The sequence below is a fragment of the Armigeres subalbatus genome, chromosome 1 (genome assembly GCF_024139115.2).
Source record: "Armigeres subalbatus isolate Guangzhou_Male chromosome 1, GZ_Asu_2, whole genome shotgun sequence".
NCBI lineage: Eukaryota > Metazoa > Arthropoda > Insecta > Diptera > Culicidae > Armigeres > Armigeres subalbatus.
Genome location: NC_085139.1, coordinates 134,353,669 through 134,373,195, shown reverse-complemented (window position 1 = coordinate 134,373,195; position 19,527 = coordinate 134,353,669). Strand labels below are relative to the sequence as shown.

At 38.7% G+C, this 19,527-nt stretch overlaps 1 protein-coding gene across 10 annotated transcripts in view; it reads right to left on the bottom strand.

The window, feature by feature from the left end:
- Nucleotides 1-13,927: 13,927 nt before the first annotated feature.
- LOC134205148 (calexcitin-1-like) overlaps nt 13,928-19,527 on the bottom strand; it is a 120,376-nt gene continuing 114,776 nt past the window's right edge. For all 10 annotated transcript variants that reach the window (XM_062680108.1, XM_062680112.1, XM_062680109.1 and 7 more), the window contains exon 8: nt 13,928-15,347. In XM_062680108.1, the coding sequence (XP_062536092.1) occupies nt 15,237-15,347 (111 nt within the window). In that variant the 3' untranslated portion in view covers nt 13,928-15,236. The remainder of the gene's footprint in view (nt 15,348-19,527) is intronic.

Sequence of the window (19,527 nt, the reverse complement as noted above, 5' to 3'; positions counted from 1 at the left end):
AACATGAAAGCTTTTGATTGCAGTACTTAAATTAATTCATGAAAAAAATGTTACTTAGGTCCTTTTGAAAAGTTAAGCGAGAAATGTATCTTTTTCAATGGGATTCTGCTTTTTGGTTATTGTCCATGGACCCACAACCGATTTTTTTCGCAGTGGTTTGGACAGTTTTGTTTGCTTGCTCTACACGTAACAAAATAACCTTATATGTTTTGGCAAAAAACCATTCGAAAATACTTATACTCTTCATTATGCCACCAAATGAATGATCCCATATAAAAAAACTAATAACAGCTAATGAAAAGTATAAGTTTCGGAATGTATGTGACTAATGTGATGTATAAGTTTTTTCTTATACATATCATTAAGTGCCTGCTTTGGCAAAAAAGTATTAGAAATCTTAATAATAAATAACATTTTTTTTGGGAGATAAATTTATCCCTCAGTGTCAAATTACCTCAATACTGATTTCTTTTGCGAAAGTGTTTGCGAATTTTGAATGTTTACGTTTGTTACAGGAGAAAATGATGCAAAACGCTCCCACCACTGAATAATGCAGCATGATACAATCATGAAAACAATAAGCGAACTACAGTTTTAAAATGATTTTGCGCTCAAAACAAGTTCATTTTGAAAATTAAATGTTAAAATGTTCAAATGTTTTTTTTTACAACAGTTTTAGTTATCAAGCACACGTATTCGTACTGTTCTTTGAATCTAAGTGTAATGGATTGGAATGTGTAAGAGAAATTTTCTACTTTGAGGATGGCTAAGTATCGAAAGATCGGGGTACTCTTTGAATGTTTTTCAACTATTCTTTGAAAAATTTAAGGTGCAATTTGGGATGGGACTTGCGAAGAGAAAGTGTAATATCATCTGCATTCAGCCAAACGCTACTATGAACTATTAGAAGCATTTAGCATCTTGAATAAAATATTTTGAATTACCTTTGATTATCGAAGACTTCTCTTCTTTGAAGAGTATCAGAGTATAGTCGTGATGCCTAATATTATAAAGTTATGAATGTTTTTTATTTCGATATGAAAACCATTGTGAAACATAAATCACACTTTCACGAATTGGAAACACTTATAGTGCTATGAAAAGTCGGTCAACTATGATAAGAAGAAGAATAAAAGACAAAACTATGAAAAAGAAGAATCGTTTTCGCATGCGTTGTCTCGGGGAGCGACAGAGTTCAATAAGGAGAGCTTAAATACTTCAAACTTCCATTTACTTCCGAATATAGCGGAGGTAAATGGAAGTTTGAAGTATTTTAACCTTGTAACATTTTTCCCTAAGACGCTCAATATTTTTTCAAGAAGAGCTTGATTGTTGTAACTGTAGATGAATCACAGTTCTGCGTGGTGAATGTTCCCATTCAAGTGAATGATCACAATCATGCGTGGTGGGACGCCCGTATTCAAGTGTTTCTTCCTCTGCGTTGGTGAGACGCCCGCAAGAAGAATAGTGTTGTTGTGGATCGAAATGATCACAATTGTGCGTGGTGGGACGCCCACATTCAAGTGTTTCTTCCTCTGCGTTAGTGGGAGGCACGCAAGAAGAATAGTGTTATCGGAATGATCACAATTCTGCGTGGTGGGACGCCCGCATTCAAGTGTTTCTTACTCTGCATTGGTGGGACGCCCGCAAGAAGAATAGTGTTATTGTGGATCGAAATTATCACAATTCTGCGTGGTGGGACGCCCGCATTTAAGTGTTTCTTCCTCTGCGTTGGCGGGACGCCTGCAAGAAGAACGGTGTTATTGTGAATCGGAGTGGTCACAGTTCATCCAAGAATCTCTTGCTCAGCGATGGTCGATGGCCTACAAGTAGTTTGGTGTTGTGGATCCGAAAGGTCACAGGTACACAAGAGATTTGATTTAACTGATATTAGATATTCGGCCATGATTTAGAGCTGTTTATCGGGCTTTTTTTTAGTTACGGTATCTGGTTTTTTGCTGGTTGTTTCACAACTATGAATGCATAGTGGATAGGACGTGTATTCGAAAAAGGTAGAAGTAGGGGTAGTGAAGTACAAGTACAAGTGAAATGTTACACGAGTTGCGAGTATGTACAACTGCGAGTCGAGACGCCCACTGCACGCGAGTTCCTTGAGAGTGGTTTCCCATATGCATGTGTGCCACCATTTAAGTGTGTTCTTCGATTATGAAATGAGATGCTCGCAATACAATGGTGTGCCTGGAATGATTGTTTGCTGCAAGATGCTTTTGTATCATAAAGAGAGAGTAATCGAATGATACATAATATGTCGTAGGTGTTATTTTTTTCATGCAGAAGAAAAGGGTGATAGCATTTTTTTGGAGATGAGAGGAGATGTGTGGCATTGGACAGGCCTATTATCATGAACAGGTCTAGCATGCATGTGCCAAATGACAGATCGTGTCAGTCATCGTGAGTATACACATTCGCAGTCAGTCGATCCCACCTTCCTCACGAGTGCAGCAGTGCAAACATGATGGGTGACAAATATGAGCGATGTTGAATTGCACATGTCGTATGCAGTATAGCAAATGGAAGTTTCTTTCGTTAGTTTTAGCCCCTACGACGATGGACGGAAATACCTGCCGTGTCCTTCTCCAACCCTTTGGCTATTATTTAGTATAATTTGCAGCACACAGCAATATATTGGAAGCTCCTGTTTTCCACAAATGATAACATGTGATCGACTTAACTACCGCGCATCCCGAGCAGGAGCGGTGACCTCTATAATAGAAGTTGGTATGAACTTGGTGTGCATCTGAGGCAAAAAACCAAAAAAAAATAGAAATTAGAAATTATAAATTTACTATACAAAATAATTAAGTAACATGCTTTGGTATTTTAAAACTAAACGAATAATACATTGTTACGCACACGGGTCATGTGGCCGAAAGGGTCGTTTGACTGAAACCCATCCGGCCAAAAGCCATTTGGCCGTATGCCACTAGGCCGAACAAACCGAAAGGGTCATTTGGCCGAGAAGGTCAGTTAGTCGAAAGGGTCAGTGAGAAATTTTGAATAAGAAGAGAGACGTCTCCCTTCTCACTCTTCATTTTTCTTTTCTCACTGTGAAAAGTGAGTAGTGTGATGTGAGTAGTGAGACGTCTCACTATTCACTTCCCACTACTCACGTTTCACACCTTTTCACGCTGTTGAAAGTGAGAAGAGAAAAATGAAAAAATATCTCATCTTGCTGTAAAAATGAAATGAGGAATGAGAATTGAGACGTCTCTCTTCTTACTTCTAATTTCGCACTTTTCAAATGACCTATTCGGCCAAATGCCTTTCGGTCAAACGACCCTTTCGGCCAAATGGCCCTTTCGGCCAAATTACCATTTCGGCTAAAAGACCCTTCGGCCAAACGACCCTTTCGGCCAAACGACCCTTTCGGCCATACGACCCTTGCGGCCAAATGACTTTCGGCCTAATGGTCTATTCAGCCAAATGGTATATTCGGTCAAACAACTTTCGGCCTAGTGGCATTGGGCCGAATGGGTTTCAGCCAAACGATCCCCGCCATTCCTTAAATATTTCGCAATTTATTTTTGGGATATTTTCTTTGGTATTTTACCCTCTTATGCACACCAGAGTAAGGCATCAACAGAATTAAGTCTTCTTGAGTTATTTTATCCTGCTCGGGATGCGCATCTGTTCGCACAGGTGTCAGCTATAAAACATCACAAAAATGAAAATCGTCAATTTCACGTCAATAGGGCTTATTACGCACTTCGTAACCAGATTAAGTCCCGTAGTCTGCAAACGACGCCGCCAAATACCGCACTTTTCAAATGACCTATTCGGCCAAATGCCTTTCGGTCAAACGACCCTTTCGGCCAAATGGCCCTTTCGGCCAAATTACCATTTCGGCTAAAAGACCCTTCGGCCAAACGACCCTTTCGGCCAAACGACCCTTTCGGCCATACGACCCTTGCGGCCAAATGACTTTCGGCCTAATGGTCTATTCAGCCAAATGGTATATTCGGTCAAACAACTTTCGGCCTAGTGGCATTGGGCCGAATGGGTTTCAGCCAAACGATCCCCGCCATTCCTTAAATATTTCGCAATTTATTTTTGGGATATTTTCTTTGGTATTTTACCCTCTTATGCACACCAGAGTAAGGCATCAACAGAATTAAGTCTTCTTGAGTTATTTTATCCTGCTCGGGATGCGCATCTGTTCGCACAGGTGTCAGCTATAAAACATCACAAAAATGAAAATCGTCAATTTCACGTCAATAGGGCTTATTACGCACTTCGTAACCAGATTAAGTCCCGTAGTCTGCAAACGAAAACAAAACTCGCGCTGTATATTACTCTGATTCTTCCGGTGGCATCTTCCGGTGACATCACACAACTGAAAATCGTCAATTTCACGTCAATAGGGCTTATTACGCACTTCGTACCCAGCTTAAGTCCCGTAGTCTGCAAACGAAAACAAAACTCGCGCTGTATACTACTCTGATTCTTCCGGTGGCTTCTTCATACGGCCATGAGACATGGACGTTAAAGGAGGCTGATCAGAGAGCTCTCGGAGTGTTTGAGCGTAAGGTGCTGCGGACAATACTCGGCGGTAAACAGGAGAACGGTATTTGGCGGCGTCGTATGAATCACGAGTTGTACCAGGTGTATAAAGGGCTGGATATTATTAATCTTATACAACACGGCAGACTACGGTGGGCTGGTCACGTTGTTCGTATGCCGGAAGAACGTCAAGCGAAGATAATATTTAGTAGAGAACCCGGAAGAGGCCGCGTACACGATGGCCTTTTGCAGTTGAAGAGGACCTCAGGGCGCTCAATGTTCAGGGCGACTGGAAGCGATTGGCCCAGGATCGAGTCCAGTGGAGAAGGATACTCCATTCGGCGTAGGTTCATCGAAGAGCTGTAGCCCATCAAGTATCAAGTATCAAGTAAGTAATTTCACTATAAACTATCACTGTTGTAAGTTGAACACGGGTGCCCACAGCCGAGTAATGCCCACAAGCGGATAATTTCTTCTACACATTCCCGAGCAGCACACTTATCATAGATGAGTTCCTGTAACTTATGTACACGGATAAATATAAATATTCTAAATAGCTTAAACTTTATCCACTCAATCTAATGATTATTTTTAAGGTAAGCTTTTCAATGCTTAATATGCGTTTAATCATTTGGAATGCTTATTTCATTTTAAATATATGCGAGGCTTCTTTTTTGACAGGTTTGTTGTTCCAAGATAGGAATAAGAAAAAAATCAAGCGGGATGAAAACGTAAAATACCAGAAGCAAAAAATTGTTCCTTCGAAGAAGAATTGTAGTTATAAACGGGGGTAATTTCGGTTCGATTTTTAGTTCGATGTCTTATCACGGACGAATTATAACTTGGGTACTGGCTCACATGCTGCTTGGGTATAATATATGGAAAAACCAATTGTGTTTTCGGGATTGCCAAGGGGAACACCACAAATTTGCTAAATCCTGCAAAAGATATGTGGTCATGTTTTTTCAGATTTGCCGTCTTTTTCGACATTCTTCGGTTTGGGAAGTTTCTGTCGCTCCCCTTGCGGATTGGTTCGTCGAAATGGTGGCACTCCGGAACAAGTGTAATAATGAGTATTTTTGGAGTCGCTGACTGTGGAAATTCGGACTTGAGCTGGACTGAAATGAAATCCACTGGAACAACCTGAAAAAAATCTAAAGAAATTTGGCTTCGATACGACCTACTTTGCTGAACGACAAAATGATAATGAATATTTTTTTCAAGTCTCAATAGTAACACTGCGAGCTTGTTAAGCATCCAAAAGTTTATATTTCAGAAAATCATTGCAATGCGTAAAAAGCAAGCTAAGCTAAATTTATTAATAATCCCTGTAACAAATAAAGTTTAAAAAAAAAACTTTAGAAGTATTAAACAGTAAGCTAACTAGCTTATTTCATTTTATCCGTGTACAACCGAATCAAGTCATATAAGAATTCAAGACAAAATTTTCAAAACGACTTATCTGCTTTTGTAAACAAAGATTCCAACGACGATTTGACGAATCTGATAGCTCTCCCATGCAAACCAACACCATCAACAGGTAGCGGAAACCTTCACCTACCTATTGGTGGTGTTGGTTTACGTGGGAGAGCTATCAGATTCGTCAAATCGTCGTTGGAATCTTTGTTTACAAAAGCAGATAAGTCGTTTTGAAAATTTTGTCTTGAATTGCTGCAACCAAGTCGGTCAGAACTGTGCTGTTAGGGTTGGGAATGTGTCATCAAGCCAATAAATAATATCTTGACATATTTTCAATGACTTTATTTTAATTAACATTCAACATTAATATAGATCCGTTTAAATTGATTTCGCTTGTAAAATCGCCTTCGCCATCTGTGTGATTATGAGACATAAAAATTTTATCATATCACTTCACCTCCTACAAACCTTGTTTATTTCTATGATTACGAGCCATCTGTTGGTTAAACTTGTCGGCATACAATTATTCTCCGGTTTGATTACCTTCCGCTTTATTGCCCCGCATGTGATGAGGGAGCCCAAATGTAAATGCAAATGCTTTGATAATAGTTTCCTCAACACCGTTGCAATGAAAATCTAAATAGTTGTGGGGAAACCACATCTATATCTCCTTTCTTTAATGCCGTTGGCAACCTTCAGTTTGTGCGAATCCTGTTGGGGTTATTAATTGTCTGTCTGTTCCTCACCCGATGCCAATCAATATTCATTTGTACTTATCGGACTTTTTGTGTCCTACAGCCAAATTATTTGCGCTTTTCTCAATTTTGGACTGGTTTTGCTAATTGCAGACTATGTTTCGGGGAGAACAAATTACCGAAATGCTAAGTGTTTGACAATATGCATCAACGGTTTTTGTGCATTCACAAGCGGAAGTTCAATAAATAGTCTGAAATGCATCTGAATGATTTAATTATCTGCAATTAGAACAATGTAGAACTCATCACATTAAAGAATAAGAATTTCACAAATTCCTAATAACAAATAGCACTGGATGGTTATAGTTATTTATCTGGACAAATGTTTGCACTGAAATATTGAAGTTTGATATAGTCATGACAAACTCCATTCCATTTTGTGGACACCAGAGCGATAAAATATTCAAACGGTTGAATTCAATGAGATAGCAAAAACTCGCACTCAAGACTTGTAAATACGTTTCACGAATTTTTTGTTCAAATCTTAAATTCTACTGAATATAACCTCATTTTACAAATTCAAGTCAATATAATATGAAAAAGGGCTTTTCCGGCAGTAAGCGAAAGTAAGCTCACCAATAAATATTTGTATCGTAACATTTCAATAGGCAAAAAGGATAACAATAGAATTCTGACGAAACTGAATTAGCTGCATAGATTTTCCAGCTTGTAACGGTGATGACACCTCCACAGGGAGTAATTTTCGTCACACTGTGCTTTTTCATGTTTAGTCAGATTATTTTTAAACTCAATTAACTAAATACTTATTTTTACTGAAATTTAAAACTAGTTGTATGTTTGTAACAATCTTGAATCGTTTTCTGTTTAAGGGTTTTTATATTACCAATTAAAGTTTATTTAGATTTATTGTTCATTCTACTGTTTAGGAATTATCACCATTTTGTTTTGTCTCCCATTCTGTGCAGTATAGGGTTTTTGTCGTAACGGGTTTTTAACTAATACTCTGAAGCAATTTTCCAAACAAACTAAAACACATTAACAATCTTAAGTATGGTTCGAGTGAAATTGAGTTTACTACTTTTAAATTACACTAACATGCACCGAACCATGTGGTTTCACATATATGTGTCCATATTTTAAGGAATTGACGTTCATAAGAGTTAATGTTGTTTTTGTGGCGTTTTTCATCTTGTTCCGTGAATTGATATCTACAGTTACAGTTGTTTCTACACACAGTTCCGTAATTTGATTAGCAAAATTGCGATTCATTCTTTTTGTTTGGTGTGACAACATCATCATATGTAGTAAAACGGTTATCATCTACTGTCAAGATTTAGTTTCAGTTTATCTATTCAGAGTGAAAATTTGTAGAATGACAAATGTGTGTTGAGTTTGAACTGTTGTATCAATTATTATAAACTTTGCTCCGAGAAAGACGTAAAGGGTCATGCAGAACGGTTAACGGTTTGACAAATACAAGAGATTATAAACAGATTTGAGTTTTATTTTTCCTAGTTATGATTTGGTTATGTTCGACTCAGAGTTCAAATTATTTCACGAAGAGGAAGTGAGAGTGGAGATCGTAGATTTTCCTGTTAAAATATCAATGCAAAGAATGCCACAAATAGGTCGTGAAAATATATGCACAAGAAACATCACAATAATTTCTGTGTAAATAAATATGAATATTACATCATGAGTTATACGTTTATCTAATAAATCAAGCATTGAAAGCGCATATCCTTCACAACAATTTAAATATTAGCGAAAGTGTATTTGGATGGCCTTCTTATTCCCGTCTCCGGCATTTATTATTCAGTCGAATATAATCACTTGATCTTTTACATCACCAGAAAACTTTTGATATTAATCACCATACAAAAACTGGTCAGGTAATCTAATGGCTACTACTTAATCCTCACACGCAGAATATAGTTGGTTCAGTTCTTAAGCCCGTACCAATTCTCTTACTTTGTATCTCTACATTTATATTTTAACTCATACTCAGGCAATCAGTAGAACTGGAAATGAACACTCCATACCGTTTCCATCTCTATCCATTACTTTCAACTTGATCACCACAGCAAGGTTCCCTACTTGTTTCTTACTTTTCCAATTACAGAATATTAACAATTGCGTTTATAGAATATTATTAATCTGCGTTTCTCATTGGAAATCCGTTAACTCTACCATAGAACTGAACTTAAAAAAATCACAGAAACACGTGGTAGCGATCAGACTTGTCTATAGTTTGCACTTGATAGAAAAATTTCCTCTCGTTCGTTCATTTCTTTACCGTCTCACGTGCGTTGGCATTCTTCTCTCCCGATCCCAGTACGGGAGATTCGGTGACCGATCCGATCGCTGGCATGATTCCAAAGCGCACCACAATTGGAGGCGAGGGAAACCCCTCCAAGCACTTCTTTAAAGCAGCGTTTGTGGGCTTCGTGACCGTTCGGTTTGCGGCGGCAGTCGTCTAAATGCAATTGCGTACTGTGGACTGATGGTTTGATTCCCGCCCTAGGAAGGAGAACACTTTTTGTGAAGCGACACCAATTGCCAATTGTCGACGCTGGTAATTCGAAGAAAAAAAATATAGCAAGCAGCAACTGCAACTGGTTAAGGGCAATGCGCCTGATTTTCGTTAAGGGCAATGCGCCTGACCTGCCATATAATCACAAAGTAATGCCTGACAACAAAGAACACCACGAATTTGCCCTAATCAATGCCACCAAAGAAAGCCTGATTCAATAGACTGCAGCAATTTGAACCCATGGGGGAGATGCCTATCGGGCGGTGATGGCCAAAACAAGAGAAGCACTGGCTCTTCTCGAGCAATGTTCAATGAGTCTGAGTACAATAATTTTAGTACTATTCCAGTATCACGGCCCAATTCATTGGCCGCCAGCAGCAGGGGTAGGAACAGATTAAGAGGTGGCGTGGGTGCTGGTAGAGGAGCTAATGACAGTGAAAAAGTTCCTCGGCCCGAGTAAAGCACCTGGTCCGTTGAAGGCAGCCATAATTACAAATCCGGCCATGTTCAGGGACAAGACAACGTTTGGTTCGGCGCATCACAATAACGGTGATGATATTCAACAACAACCGGAGATTAGCGCTGGAGGCGTCATTTGAAATAGGCGGCTGCGACATCACGTCCAAGATTTGGGAATTCAACGATAAACTGAGCTTCAAAAGCCATGTTGATATGTTTTAAAAACTCGCAAAGGCAGTCCTAGTTTTCATAATCCGCGCTCCAATGTCAATCTTGGTTCCGCCACCCAACGATGCATGACTACCAAAATATTAAAAGTTTTCGACCTTCACCACTGCTTGTTCAATGTCCAGCTACCGTAAAGTTGAAGTGGTTGTAGGCTTCCGAAGAGCGAAACGAAGGAAGTGGTGGTGGACGGATTCTAATCTTTCAGAGTCATTGTTTTAGACCGAGCTCCCAGCAACTGCACAATATTTCAGCCAGTGTGGAGTGAACGAGGGCACAATACAGAGACTCAGACAATAGACATCGGTAAAATTTTTCGCTGTTCTGAAAATATCTCCTCCCTTCACATTGTTTCGGGCACATGTCACCAATTAACGAAGGAATTACGCCTTCCTTCGCCTTATACCGGGCAGACGCCTTCCACTCCTTTCGCTTTATATCAGGCAGACGCATCCATTTGAAGAATCATCCTTTAGGCTTATGCCGAGCGATCGTGTTCATTTAATAAACAAGTTATCTTTTCTCCTTGCCTTGTTCCGGACAGACACTACAATTGAAAGAAGGCATTCCCCCTCTCTTCGCATTATACCGGGCAGACGCATTCTTTTAAAGAAGGCATTATCTTATCCCTTCACATTGTATCAGACATACAAAACCATTTAAAGAAGGAATTACACCTCCCTTCGCCTTATACCGAGCAAACGCCTTCTTCTAAAGAAAGCATTATCTACTCCTTTCGCTTTATACCGAGCAGATGCACTCACTTGAATAAACTTCGTCCCTAGCAGCACAGAAGTTCCACAAAGGTTACTGTAACTCATATGTGACCGAATTCAGTCACAATAGAGTTGCTGAAACCATTTTTGTCTGACTTGTGCTGCTCGGGGTTTCGCCTTATACCGAGCAAACGTGTCCATTTCAAGAAGGCAATATCTCCTCACTTTGTATTTATACCGGCTAGATGCGCTCTTTCAAAGAAAGCATTACCTTCTTTCTAGACCTGTGCGCCGATTGGAATTTTACCGGCGGTGGCGTAATAGATCATTTTCAGCCAGCGGCAGCGGCGTTGTTGATCGGCGGCGCGGCGTAGTGGACTAATTTCAAGCGTCAAAAATTCTCCGGATTTTTTTTCAAAAGCTCCTCAACGTGCTCCTGAGCATTTTTTTTCAACGAGTTCGATGGGAAGTTCATTAAGAAATTCCTCTGAAAATATGTCAACATATTTCTTCGAAAATTCTCCAGGATTTTTTTCCGGAAATTCCTCCATGATTTCGTCCGGAAGTTTCTTCAGGATTTCGTCCGGAAGTTCCTCCAGGATTTCATCCAGAAGTTCCTTCATGATTTTGTCCGGGAATTGTCCAGGATTTCGTCCGGAAGCTCCTCCAGGATTTCGCCTGGAACTTCCTACAGGATTTCGTCCGGTAATCCCTCCGAATGTTTATCCAAAAATTCTTCCTGTAATCCAAAAAATATTCCTGTAGTGTAGTAGGATTTTTTTTTCTTAAAGTTCCTTAAATAATTCAACGGAAGTTCCTTCAAGATTTCTTCCAAAAGTTCCTCCAGAATTTCGTCCGAAAGTTTCTCCAGAATTTTGTCCGGAAGTTCCTTCAGGATTTCTTCCGGAAGCTCCTCCAGAAATTCATTCGGGAGTTTCTTCAGGATTTCGTCTGGAAGTTCCTTCAAGATTTCTTCTAGAAGTTCCTGCAGGATTTTGTTCGGAGGTTTCTTCAAGATTTCGTCCGGAAGTTCCTCAATGAATTCGTCCGGAAGTACCTTCAGCATTTCGTCCGAAAATTCCTCCGAAAGTTCATCCAGAAATTCCTTCGGTAGTTTCTCCAGGATTTCGTCCGAAAGTACCTCAAGAATTTTGTCAGGAAATTCCTTTAAGATTTCGACGGAAGTTCCTCCAGGATTTCATCCGGAAAGTATCTTCAGAAAGTTTCTCCATTTCTTTTTCCGGAAGTTCCTCCAAGATTTTGTCCGGAAGTTCATCCAGTATTTCATCCGAAAGTTTGTCCAGGGTTTCGTCCGGAAGTTTCTCCAGGATTTCGTCCGTAAGTTCCTTCAGGATTTCGTCCGAAAGAATCTCCAGGATTTCGTTGGGATGTTCTTCCAGGATTTCGTCTGTAAGTTCCTTTAGGATGTCATCCGGAAATTTCCTCCAGGATTTTGTCCGAAAGTTTCTCCAAGATTTCGTCCGGAAGTTTCTCCAGGATTTCGGCCGGTAGTTCCTTCAGGATTTCATCCAGGAGTTCCTCCAGGGTTTCGTCCGAAAGTTTCTCCTTGATTTCATCCAGAAGTTTCTCCAGAATTTCGTCCGATACTTCTTTCAAGATTTCCTCCGGAAGTTCCTCCAGGATTTCATTCAGAAATTCCTTCAGGATTTCGTTCGAAAGCTCCTCCAGAATTTCTTCTAGAAGATCCTTCAGGATTTTGTCTAGAAGTTCCTCTAAGATTTGGTCCGGAAGCTCCTCCAAGATTTTGTCCGGAAGTTTCTCCAGAATTTCGTCTGGAAGTTCCTACAGGATATCGTCCGTAAGTTCCTCCAGAATTTCGTCCGGAAGTTTCATCAGGATTTCGCCCGAAAGTCCCTCCAGGAGTACCTCCGAAAGTTCATCCAGGATTTCGTCCAGAAGTTCTTCCAGGAATCACTCCGAAAGTTCATCCAGGAATTCCTCTTTATTTTTTTCCGGAAGTACTTCTTGGATTTCGTCTGGAGGATCCTACAGAATTTCTACAGAAAACTCCTCCAAGATTTTGCACAGAAGTTCCTCCAGAAATGTCTCCGAAAGTTCCTCCAGGATTTCGTCCGGAAGTTCCTCAAGGATTACTTCCCGAAGTTCCTCCAGGAAGTCCTGATGTCTCTCCAGGATTTCCAGCAGAAGTCTCTTTATTCCTGTGGAAGTTCCTCTAAGTGAACAGCATTTTTCGGTTAGTATACAACTGTCACTTTTATTTAATTTAATGTTAATTTGAGTTTAATTCTTGAATAAGAAGCAGCCTTAGAAAAAATATGTTTATGTTCGCCCGAGCATATTTGACCAAAATCAACTTAGTGCTAGTTACAGTTGTGGGTAGGTCGCCGCCAATAATGTCTGCATACTAAAAAATAGTTAATGTAATATGAACTTGACTGAAAATATGTATTCCCGATAGGATGAACTTATCAGTAAAAATGCACTTTTAGCGTTTATTAGTCCTTCAATAGCCGTCGGTTAGGTAACAAATATTCGGCGGCGTGGGAAATTTCCTTGCGGTGGTGCACCGATTGATTATTGACGGCGGCGGCGAACAGGTCTACTTCTTTCATTGCTTCAAATCACAATCCAAAAGAATTTAAACCGGATTACAAAACAACAGCTACATGCTATAACAACAGCATCAAGTAGATTTTAATAAATATTTGAACGATCATTTTTCTAACTAAATTTTACCAAATAGAATCCTGCGGAATGACTTTCGGTAAAAAAGTAGGTACATTCCGTGAAATGTCTTCCGGAGAATTGGTACATTCCGTGAAATGTCGTACCGCGAAAAAAAATCCGCGGACAACCCAGAGCAATATATTGATTGCTGAAAATTCACGAAAGAATTTCCAAAGGAATATCAATACCAACCGAATAGGAATCTAATGGAAACTTCTAATTTGTTTTGATAGAAATAAAAAGAACAAATTTTGCCGAAATTTAAAAATTATAATCCAGAGTAAAACAATAGCACGAACTAAACTAAAACCTGATAGAAGAATAAAAATTGAACTCAAAAATTCTTTATTTGTTTCTACATAATATTATAATCTCTGTAAAAAGTATGATGGTACCAAAAGTGAATGAATGTTTGTACAATTTTCCTATTTCCGGTACTCCGGAAGCTCCATACAGGCAAATACGGACATTTTACTGAGGTTGATACATAAGTCTAATTAAAAAAAGCGACATGCATGATTGAAGTCAAGTCAATCTGTTGCAAGTTACCTCATTTGCCAGTATCCTAAAAATCATAGTTAAGGTGCCACACAGTAAATTCGTTCATTTTTAATCCCAAATTCCCTAGTGCTCCGATGTGTTCGGTACTATGGGACCTTCCCACAGAATGTGTACAAAAAATACAAAAAGAGCATCATTCAAATTCATGCATCGAAAGGACTCAATTTAAATCTGCAGAAGTGCATCTAGAACAGTGAGAGTTAGCAATAAGCAAAAAGTCATAAACAAGAAGCAGCAGTTTTGCTTTCTAAACGAATCTTGTTATCAGTTGGAATTTCTTAAATATTATACGTGGAGACGCGTGGTACATAACAAGTTGAGGAAGAGCGTTTTCCTCGCAAATTTTTTTCGCTCAAAGCAAATACCTATGGTTTTCATTTTATCTTTGACAATTATTTTAATATCATTCGCACCCAGGTGAGCCTTGATACATCATGCTCAAACACGATTAATGTGCAGGAAAACCAAGAAGGCGTTTCCCTATTCAATAATCTTTCGCGTTGCGTTTCTTAAATAACTAATTCAGTTTGCAATGGTACTCCGATGTTAGAATTCAAAAATAATTATATCTGTAAACAAATTTCTTCCGTGCCACAGCTCCTCACTATTCCCAAGGTATTTTCTATCTAGAATTAATACCAAACTAAAGGATAAACCTTCCAGGAGCAGAACAATAAGAAAATCATTCTCAGTGGGAGCAAAAAACGACATACCATTTAATGCGATTTATCATATTTCACGTTTCTCCATTTATTATCATCACGCCACCGTTCCGGATAGCAGCAGGGGACTATTTGTTTCTGGCACAGTGCTACTGCATCTTGTCTAGCCCGGTTTTGTCATTCCCGAACGTCGCAATCCACCCATACACCAACTATTTCTGCCAGCAGCGAGCAAACGACCAGATTCTCCATTCATCTAGCGGTGCATACCATCGTATCCGTTCCGTGTCATCGCTTGATTTTGTTATTCATGAACCGTACTATCACTTAATAGTCAGTGAATTCGCGTTCTGGGGCCGGGACAACATCTGCAGCTTGCCGTTTTTGACTGATGTTTCCGAAATGAATCTAGACCACCTCAGAATCACCTCCTCTTCATGATTATTTATTATCAACTCGAATGTCCTCTCTAGTTGAGCCCGTTGGAAATTTCAGTATATTTTTCCCTAACAAATTTCGGTTGATGTTATTGAATAGAACGAAAATCGGAACCATTATCTACATCGATATAATTGAAACGGGTGTTTCGTTTTTGAGTGATTTGTTTAATTGATATTTTTTCCTATTCCTATTCTCCTTCAGAGTGTTAACAATCCAAAAAGGTCAAAGGGAACAAAATCAGCGCTTCGTTTTCGACTCCACTATCTATTGCACGTTAAAATCCCGTTCGACCAAAAATGAAATTACCAGGCGCTCCGGGGTCGTCTGAGGAAAAGTACTCACGCCACAATACGGCGAACTGATCGCGGTCGACCTCTTCGGCTCCCTAAGAGGACAATAGGAAAAGAAAAGGAAGTAGCATTAGTATTAAGTTTTTATATGAAGTATGGAACTAGCTGAAGAATGATTTTTGAGAAAAAAATAGCTCGATTATATTTTGGAAAGGAGTTTATAATGGGGAACGAAATTACTTTGTGCAACCCCTTGAGATACATGGCATGGATTCACAGATGCATTGGCATGGCAAATGTTGGGTAACGCGTGGGTACCTGAAGGAATAATATAGACCCCATTTCGCGGTCCTTAGCCTCTTACCCAGCAACTCCTATCCCTTCCTCCCTGTTGGCCACGGTACGAGCAACCATAGGGCAGATCGAGTAAACAACCCCGGTGGAAATTTTGGTTGTACGCTGATAGGGAAGAGGGTTCTGCTGCTTGTCGGGGCCGAGCGAATATCCTTAGGACATCCGTCGAATATCTGAATTATCATGGGCTGTGTACTCACAACTATGCTCTGACAGAACGAGTAGCTCTAGTGATACATAGAAGATGTACCCTATATTCGAATTAGTATCGTCTCGTTCTTTGTTTTGTTCTGTCAATCGAGTTCATATTCGTGTACTAATGGGCACATTCAATTCGAACGCCGATTGCTTCGATTTAGAAATTTAAATCTCATTCAAATAATTCATGCTTTTATTTCGTATCTCCGATTATTATTTTAACACAATCCGCTACTACTACAATCCCGCTCACCTCTACTCTTTTCTATAATTCTATTTGATTTAAAAAATCGCAAAACAACACTTTGTTGAATTTTCAATTCTCTGTCATGTTAGTTTTCTAGTCCCAAGAACATCGATCAAACAACAAAATCAGAAAATCTTCAACCATCGTTCTTTTTCATTGCTTTTCATATTATTTTTGCGGCTCTACGTCTATCTCAGGAAAAGGCCAACTGTTTCCATTCTTTCTTTCTTTCTTTCTTTTTGTCCTTGTACTCTGTCCATCACTACCAAAGTTCAAAACTCTGTTTTCTTTTTTTCAGAACATCTTGTACTCTTGCTTCTCCGTCTATTTCCACCGGAGAGCATTTCTCAATTCCTTTCATCGCATTTTTCTGTTTTTCTATTTTCTTCTTTTTTTTATATCATCTTGTACCTTTGCTCCTCCGTCTATTTCCACCGGAGAGCATTTCTTATCTCTTTTTCCTCCTACTTTCTCTCTTTTACACAAAAAATACCCCGAATCATGACCAGCTACCAACCGCGCCATGTCGGGGCCGAGCGAATATCCTTAGGACATCCGTCGAATATCTGAATTATCATGGGCTGTGTACTCACAACTATGCTCTGACAGAACGAGTAGCTCTAGTGATACATAGAAGATGTACCCAATATTCGAATTAGTATCGTCTCGTTCTTTGTTTTGTTCTGTCAATCGAGTTCATATTCGTGTACTAATGGGCACATTCAATTCGAACGCCGATTGCTTCGATTTAGAAATTTAAATCTCATTCAAATAATTCATGCTTTTATTTCGTATCTCCGATTATTATTTTAACACAATCCGCTACTACTACACTGCTCTCCGGAGGTGCTAATCTTACTGAGCGTCTTCTTAGGAGCGACTCAAAACAGCGTATGTTCTACATGTTAGGGACGGCTGATAATCGTCCGAGTGCCTACGACTAATTGATTTCTCAGAATATGGCTGTTGCGATGATATTTTATCTACCAAATTTAAAGAAATCAGGATATGAGCAATAAATAAATATGAAATTTCCACAAATAATGCTAATTTTCCACGAAACAAAAATAAATAAGCACTATTAAAACCAAAAAATGCAATAATAAAAAAAACATTCCATAAAGAAATCAAAATGTTCCACGGAAAGAATACAAAGTTTCCATAAATAAATCAATATTACACGGTAAAAAATCAACACGCTCAATTTAACTGTTCCATCTATTGAATGATCAACTTTAAAATCACTATTATTGAAAATGATATTCCTTTGATTTTGAAGTGGTGTCACACCTTTCACAAGTGTGTTGAATGCAGACAATTCCATAACATCAACTCTGTTGATCAAAGTGCTACTCACTAGATGTTGAAATGATTAGCACTTCGATCAGCACCAATAATGTCTCCACTAGAAATGAAAGCTATGCTATATACACAGGTTCAAGGCCATTGATTTAAGAGTGGAGCGATATTGGTGTTGTTCTAAAAATAGATGACAGTTCTTTCATCTGTTCTGCTTATTTCACAAGGTATTTCGAAGTGTGAGATGGAGTCATGGTAAGACGAAGGACTTTCAAGCAAAGGTATGTTATTCAAATCTTTGCTGAGGTAATTCTATTTTTTTATTTTGTTGTACCGTGAAGTACCCTAATTTCGCGCACTTAAGATCTGACAAAGTTAAAACGTTCATTAAAAAACATGTAGTGGCCATTTGGAAACATTTGCTACTGCATCACGTAGTAGAAGGATTCTAGGTTCTCAAAAAAATGTTACTTGCAAAATTTTGCTGCTATTTAAAAAAAAATGGAGTATGAATCCGAGACCGTTGTATGCTCCTTATTTCGCGCAAGAAAATAGGATAGTTCCTAATTTAGCGCAAAAGTGTTCCTAACTTCGCTCATGTTTCGATATTCAACGTTATTGGTTTGATGAATTATAATCAATTAACCAATAGAAGCATGCATCCATTATTCAAAATATGTAGATAACGGTATCAGACAGCCGTCAGTGACCCATTCTTTAGTCGAAATGGTATGTGCCTATATTTCGACCCTGGAGCTTTGCTTAGATTTTACTTTATGCATTTTAGTTGACACAAGTCATAATTCCTAAAATATCGTTTGCTTCTGAAATATAAACCATATTTTAAGAAAAAAGGCATTGTATGAGCAATGTTTAGCTGGTGTATAAAAAAAGTTTAAATTTTTGAGACGTCATGAAAGAAAGTCTTAAATTCCGCCTTCTCCTACATAGGACATCTTCAAATATGTGTTTTATTCAAGATATCTTCAATATTATATACATTATCGAAAAAGCTGCTGTAGTTTTATCTTAAGTTTAGCATCATTTTACACATCGCACATGTTAGCATCATTTTACACATCGGATTTGGTAGCTATTGCAGGCACTGATCTATAAGATTTTTTAAGTCAACATTAGTTGATGTCGGTGGTTATCCGCCTGAAAATGAGATAAAAAGCGTATGGGAATGAACTTTTCGGGTTCTATTCAGTGTAAAACTGTCCTGTGTATTATATTGCTTTTGTTTCATTAGAATGTTGCAAATGAAACTATAGTTGCGTATACGCAACAACAATAAACGAAATTAGGCACCATAATTACTCTCATATACCTAATTTCGCTCACAAAGCGAAAGTCTAAATAAACACAAAATATGTAAAATTTTACACTTTTCAATAGTAATGACGAATAAACATATCCAACAGAGCATAATGGATACAAATATTTTCAAAAAGTAGCCAGTTTTGTACAGTAAAATCATTTGTTTACTTGGGTCATGTTCTTCGTCGCTGTGCTAAGCACAAGCAAATATGGCGGTCGATAGGAGGATCAAATTGAAATAATTGTATTTGGTGTACTAAACCAAGTTTGTTTTTCAATTCAACATTCAACAACAATGATATTTTGTAATCCTCCAGATTTTGACTGGTACCTGAACATTGAAAAAAATAAATGATTTTATAATGCGCGAAGTTAGGGCGCGCGCGAAATTAGGGCACATCACGGTATTTATATTCAAAACATTGTGCACGTCAAATGGAAGTGGTGGTCTTTGAATGCGACGAGCTCAGCTATTGATATTGATTTGATTCCAAAGTAGTGCGTATTCAAATGCAGAACAGTTTGCATGGACGTGTAAATTTTTTACTATAGTAATAAACAATTGCAAAATTTTCTACCTAACTAATATTTTTTTCCACAAAAAATTAAAAGCTTTATACAGAACAATCAATAAGAGCAATAAAAAGTATGAAATTTTCCTTAAAGAAAGATGATAAAGGTAAAGGGTTGTTTCAAAGATACGACCGCAGGATTACGTATAGTGCGATAGTGGATGCGAAATTTGATCATCAACATTTTATGCATGTGCATACCAGATACCGGGCCAATAGTAGACCTGTGCGCCGCCGCCCCACGCCGCCGCCGCCGGTGGTTTTACTCGCGCCGCCGCCGCCGAC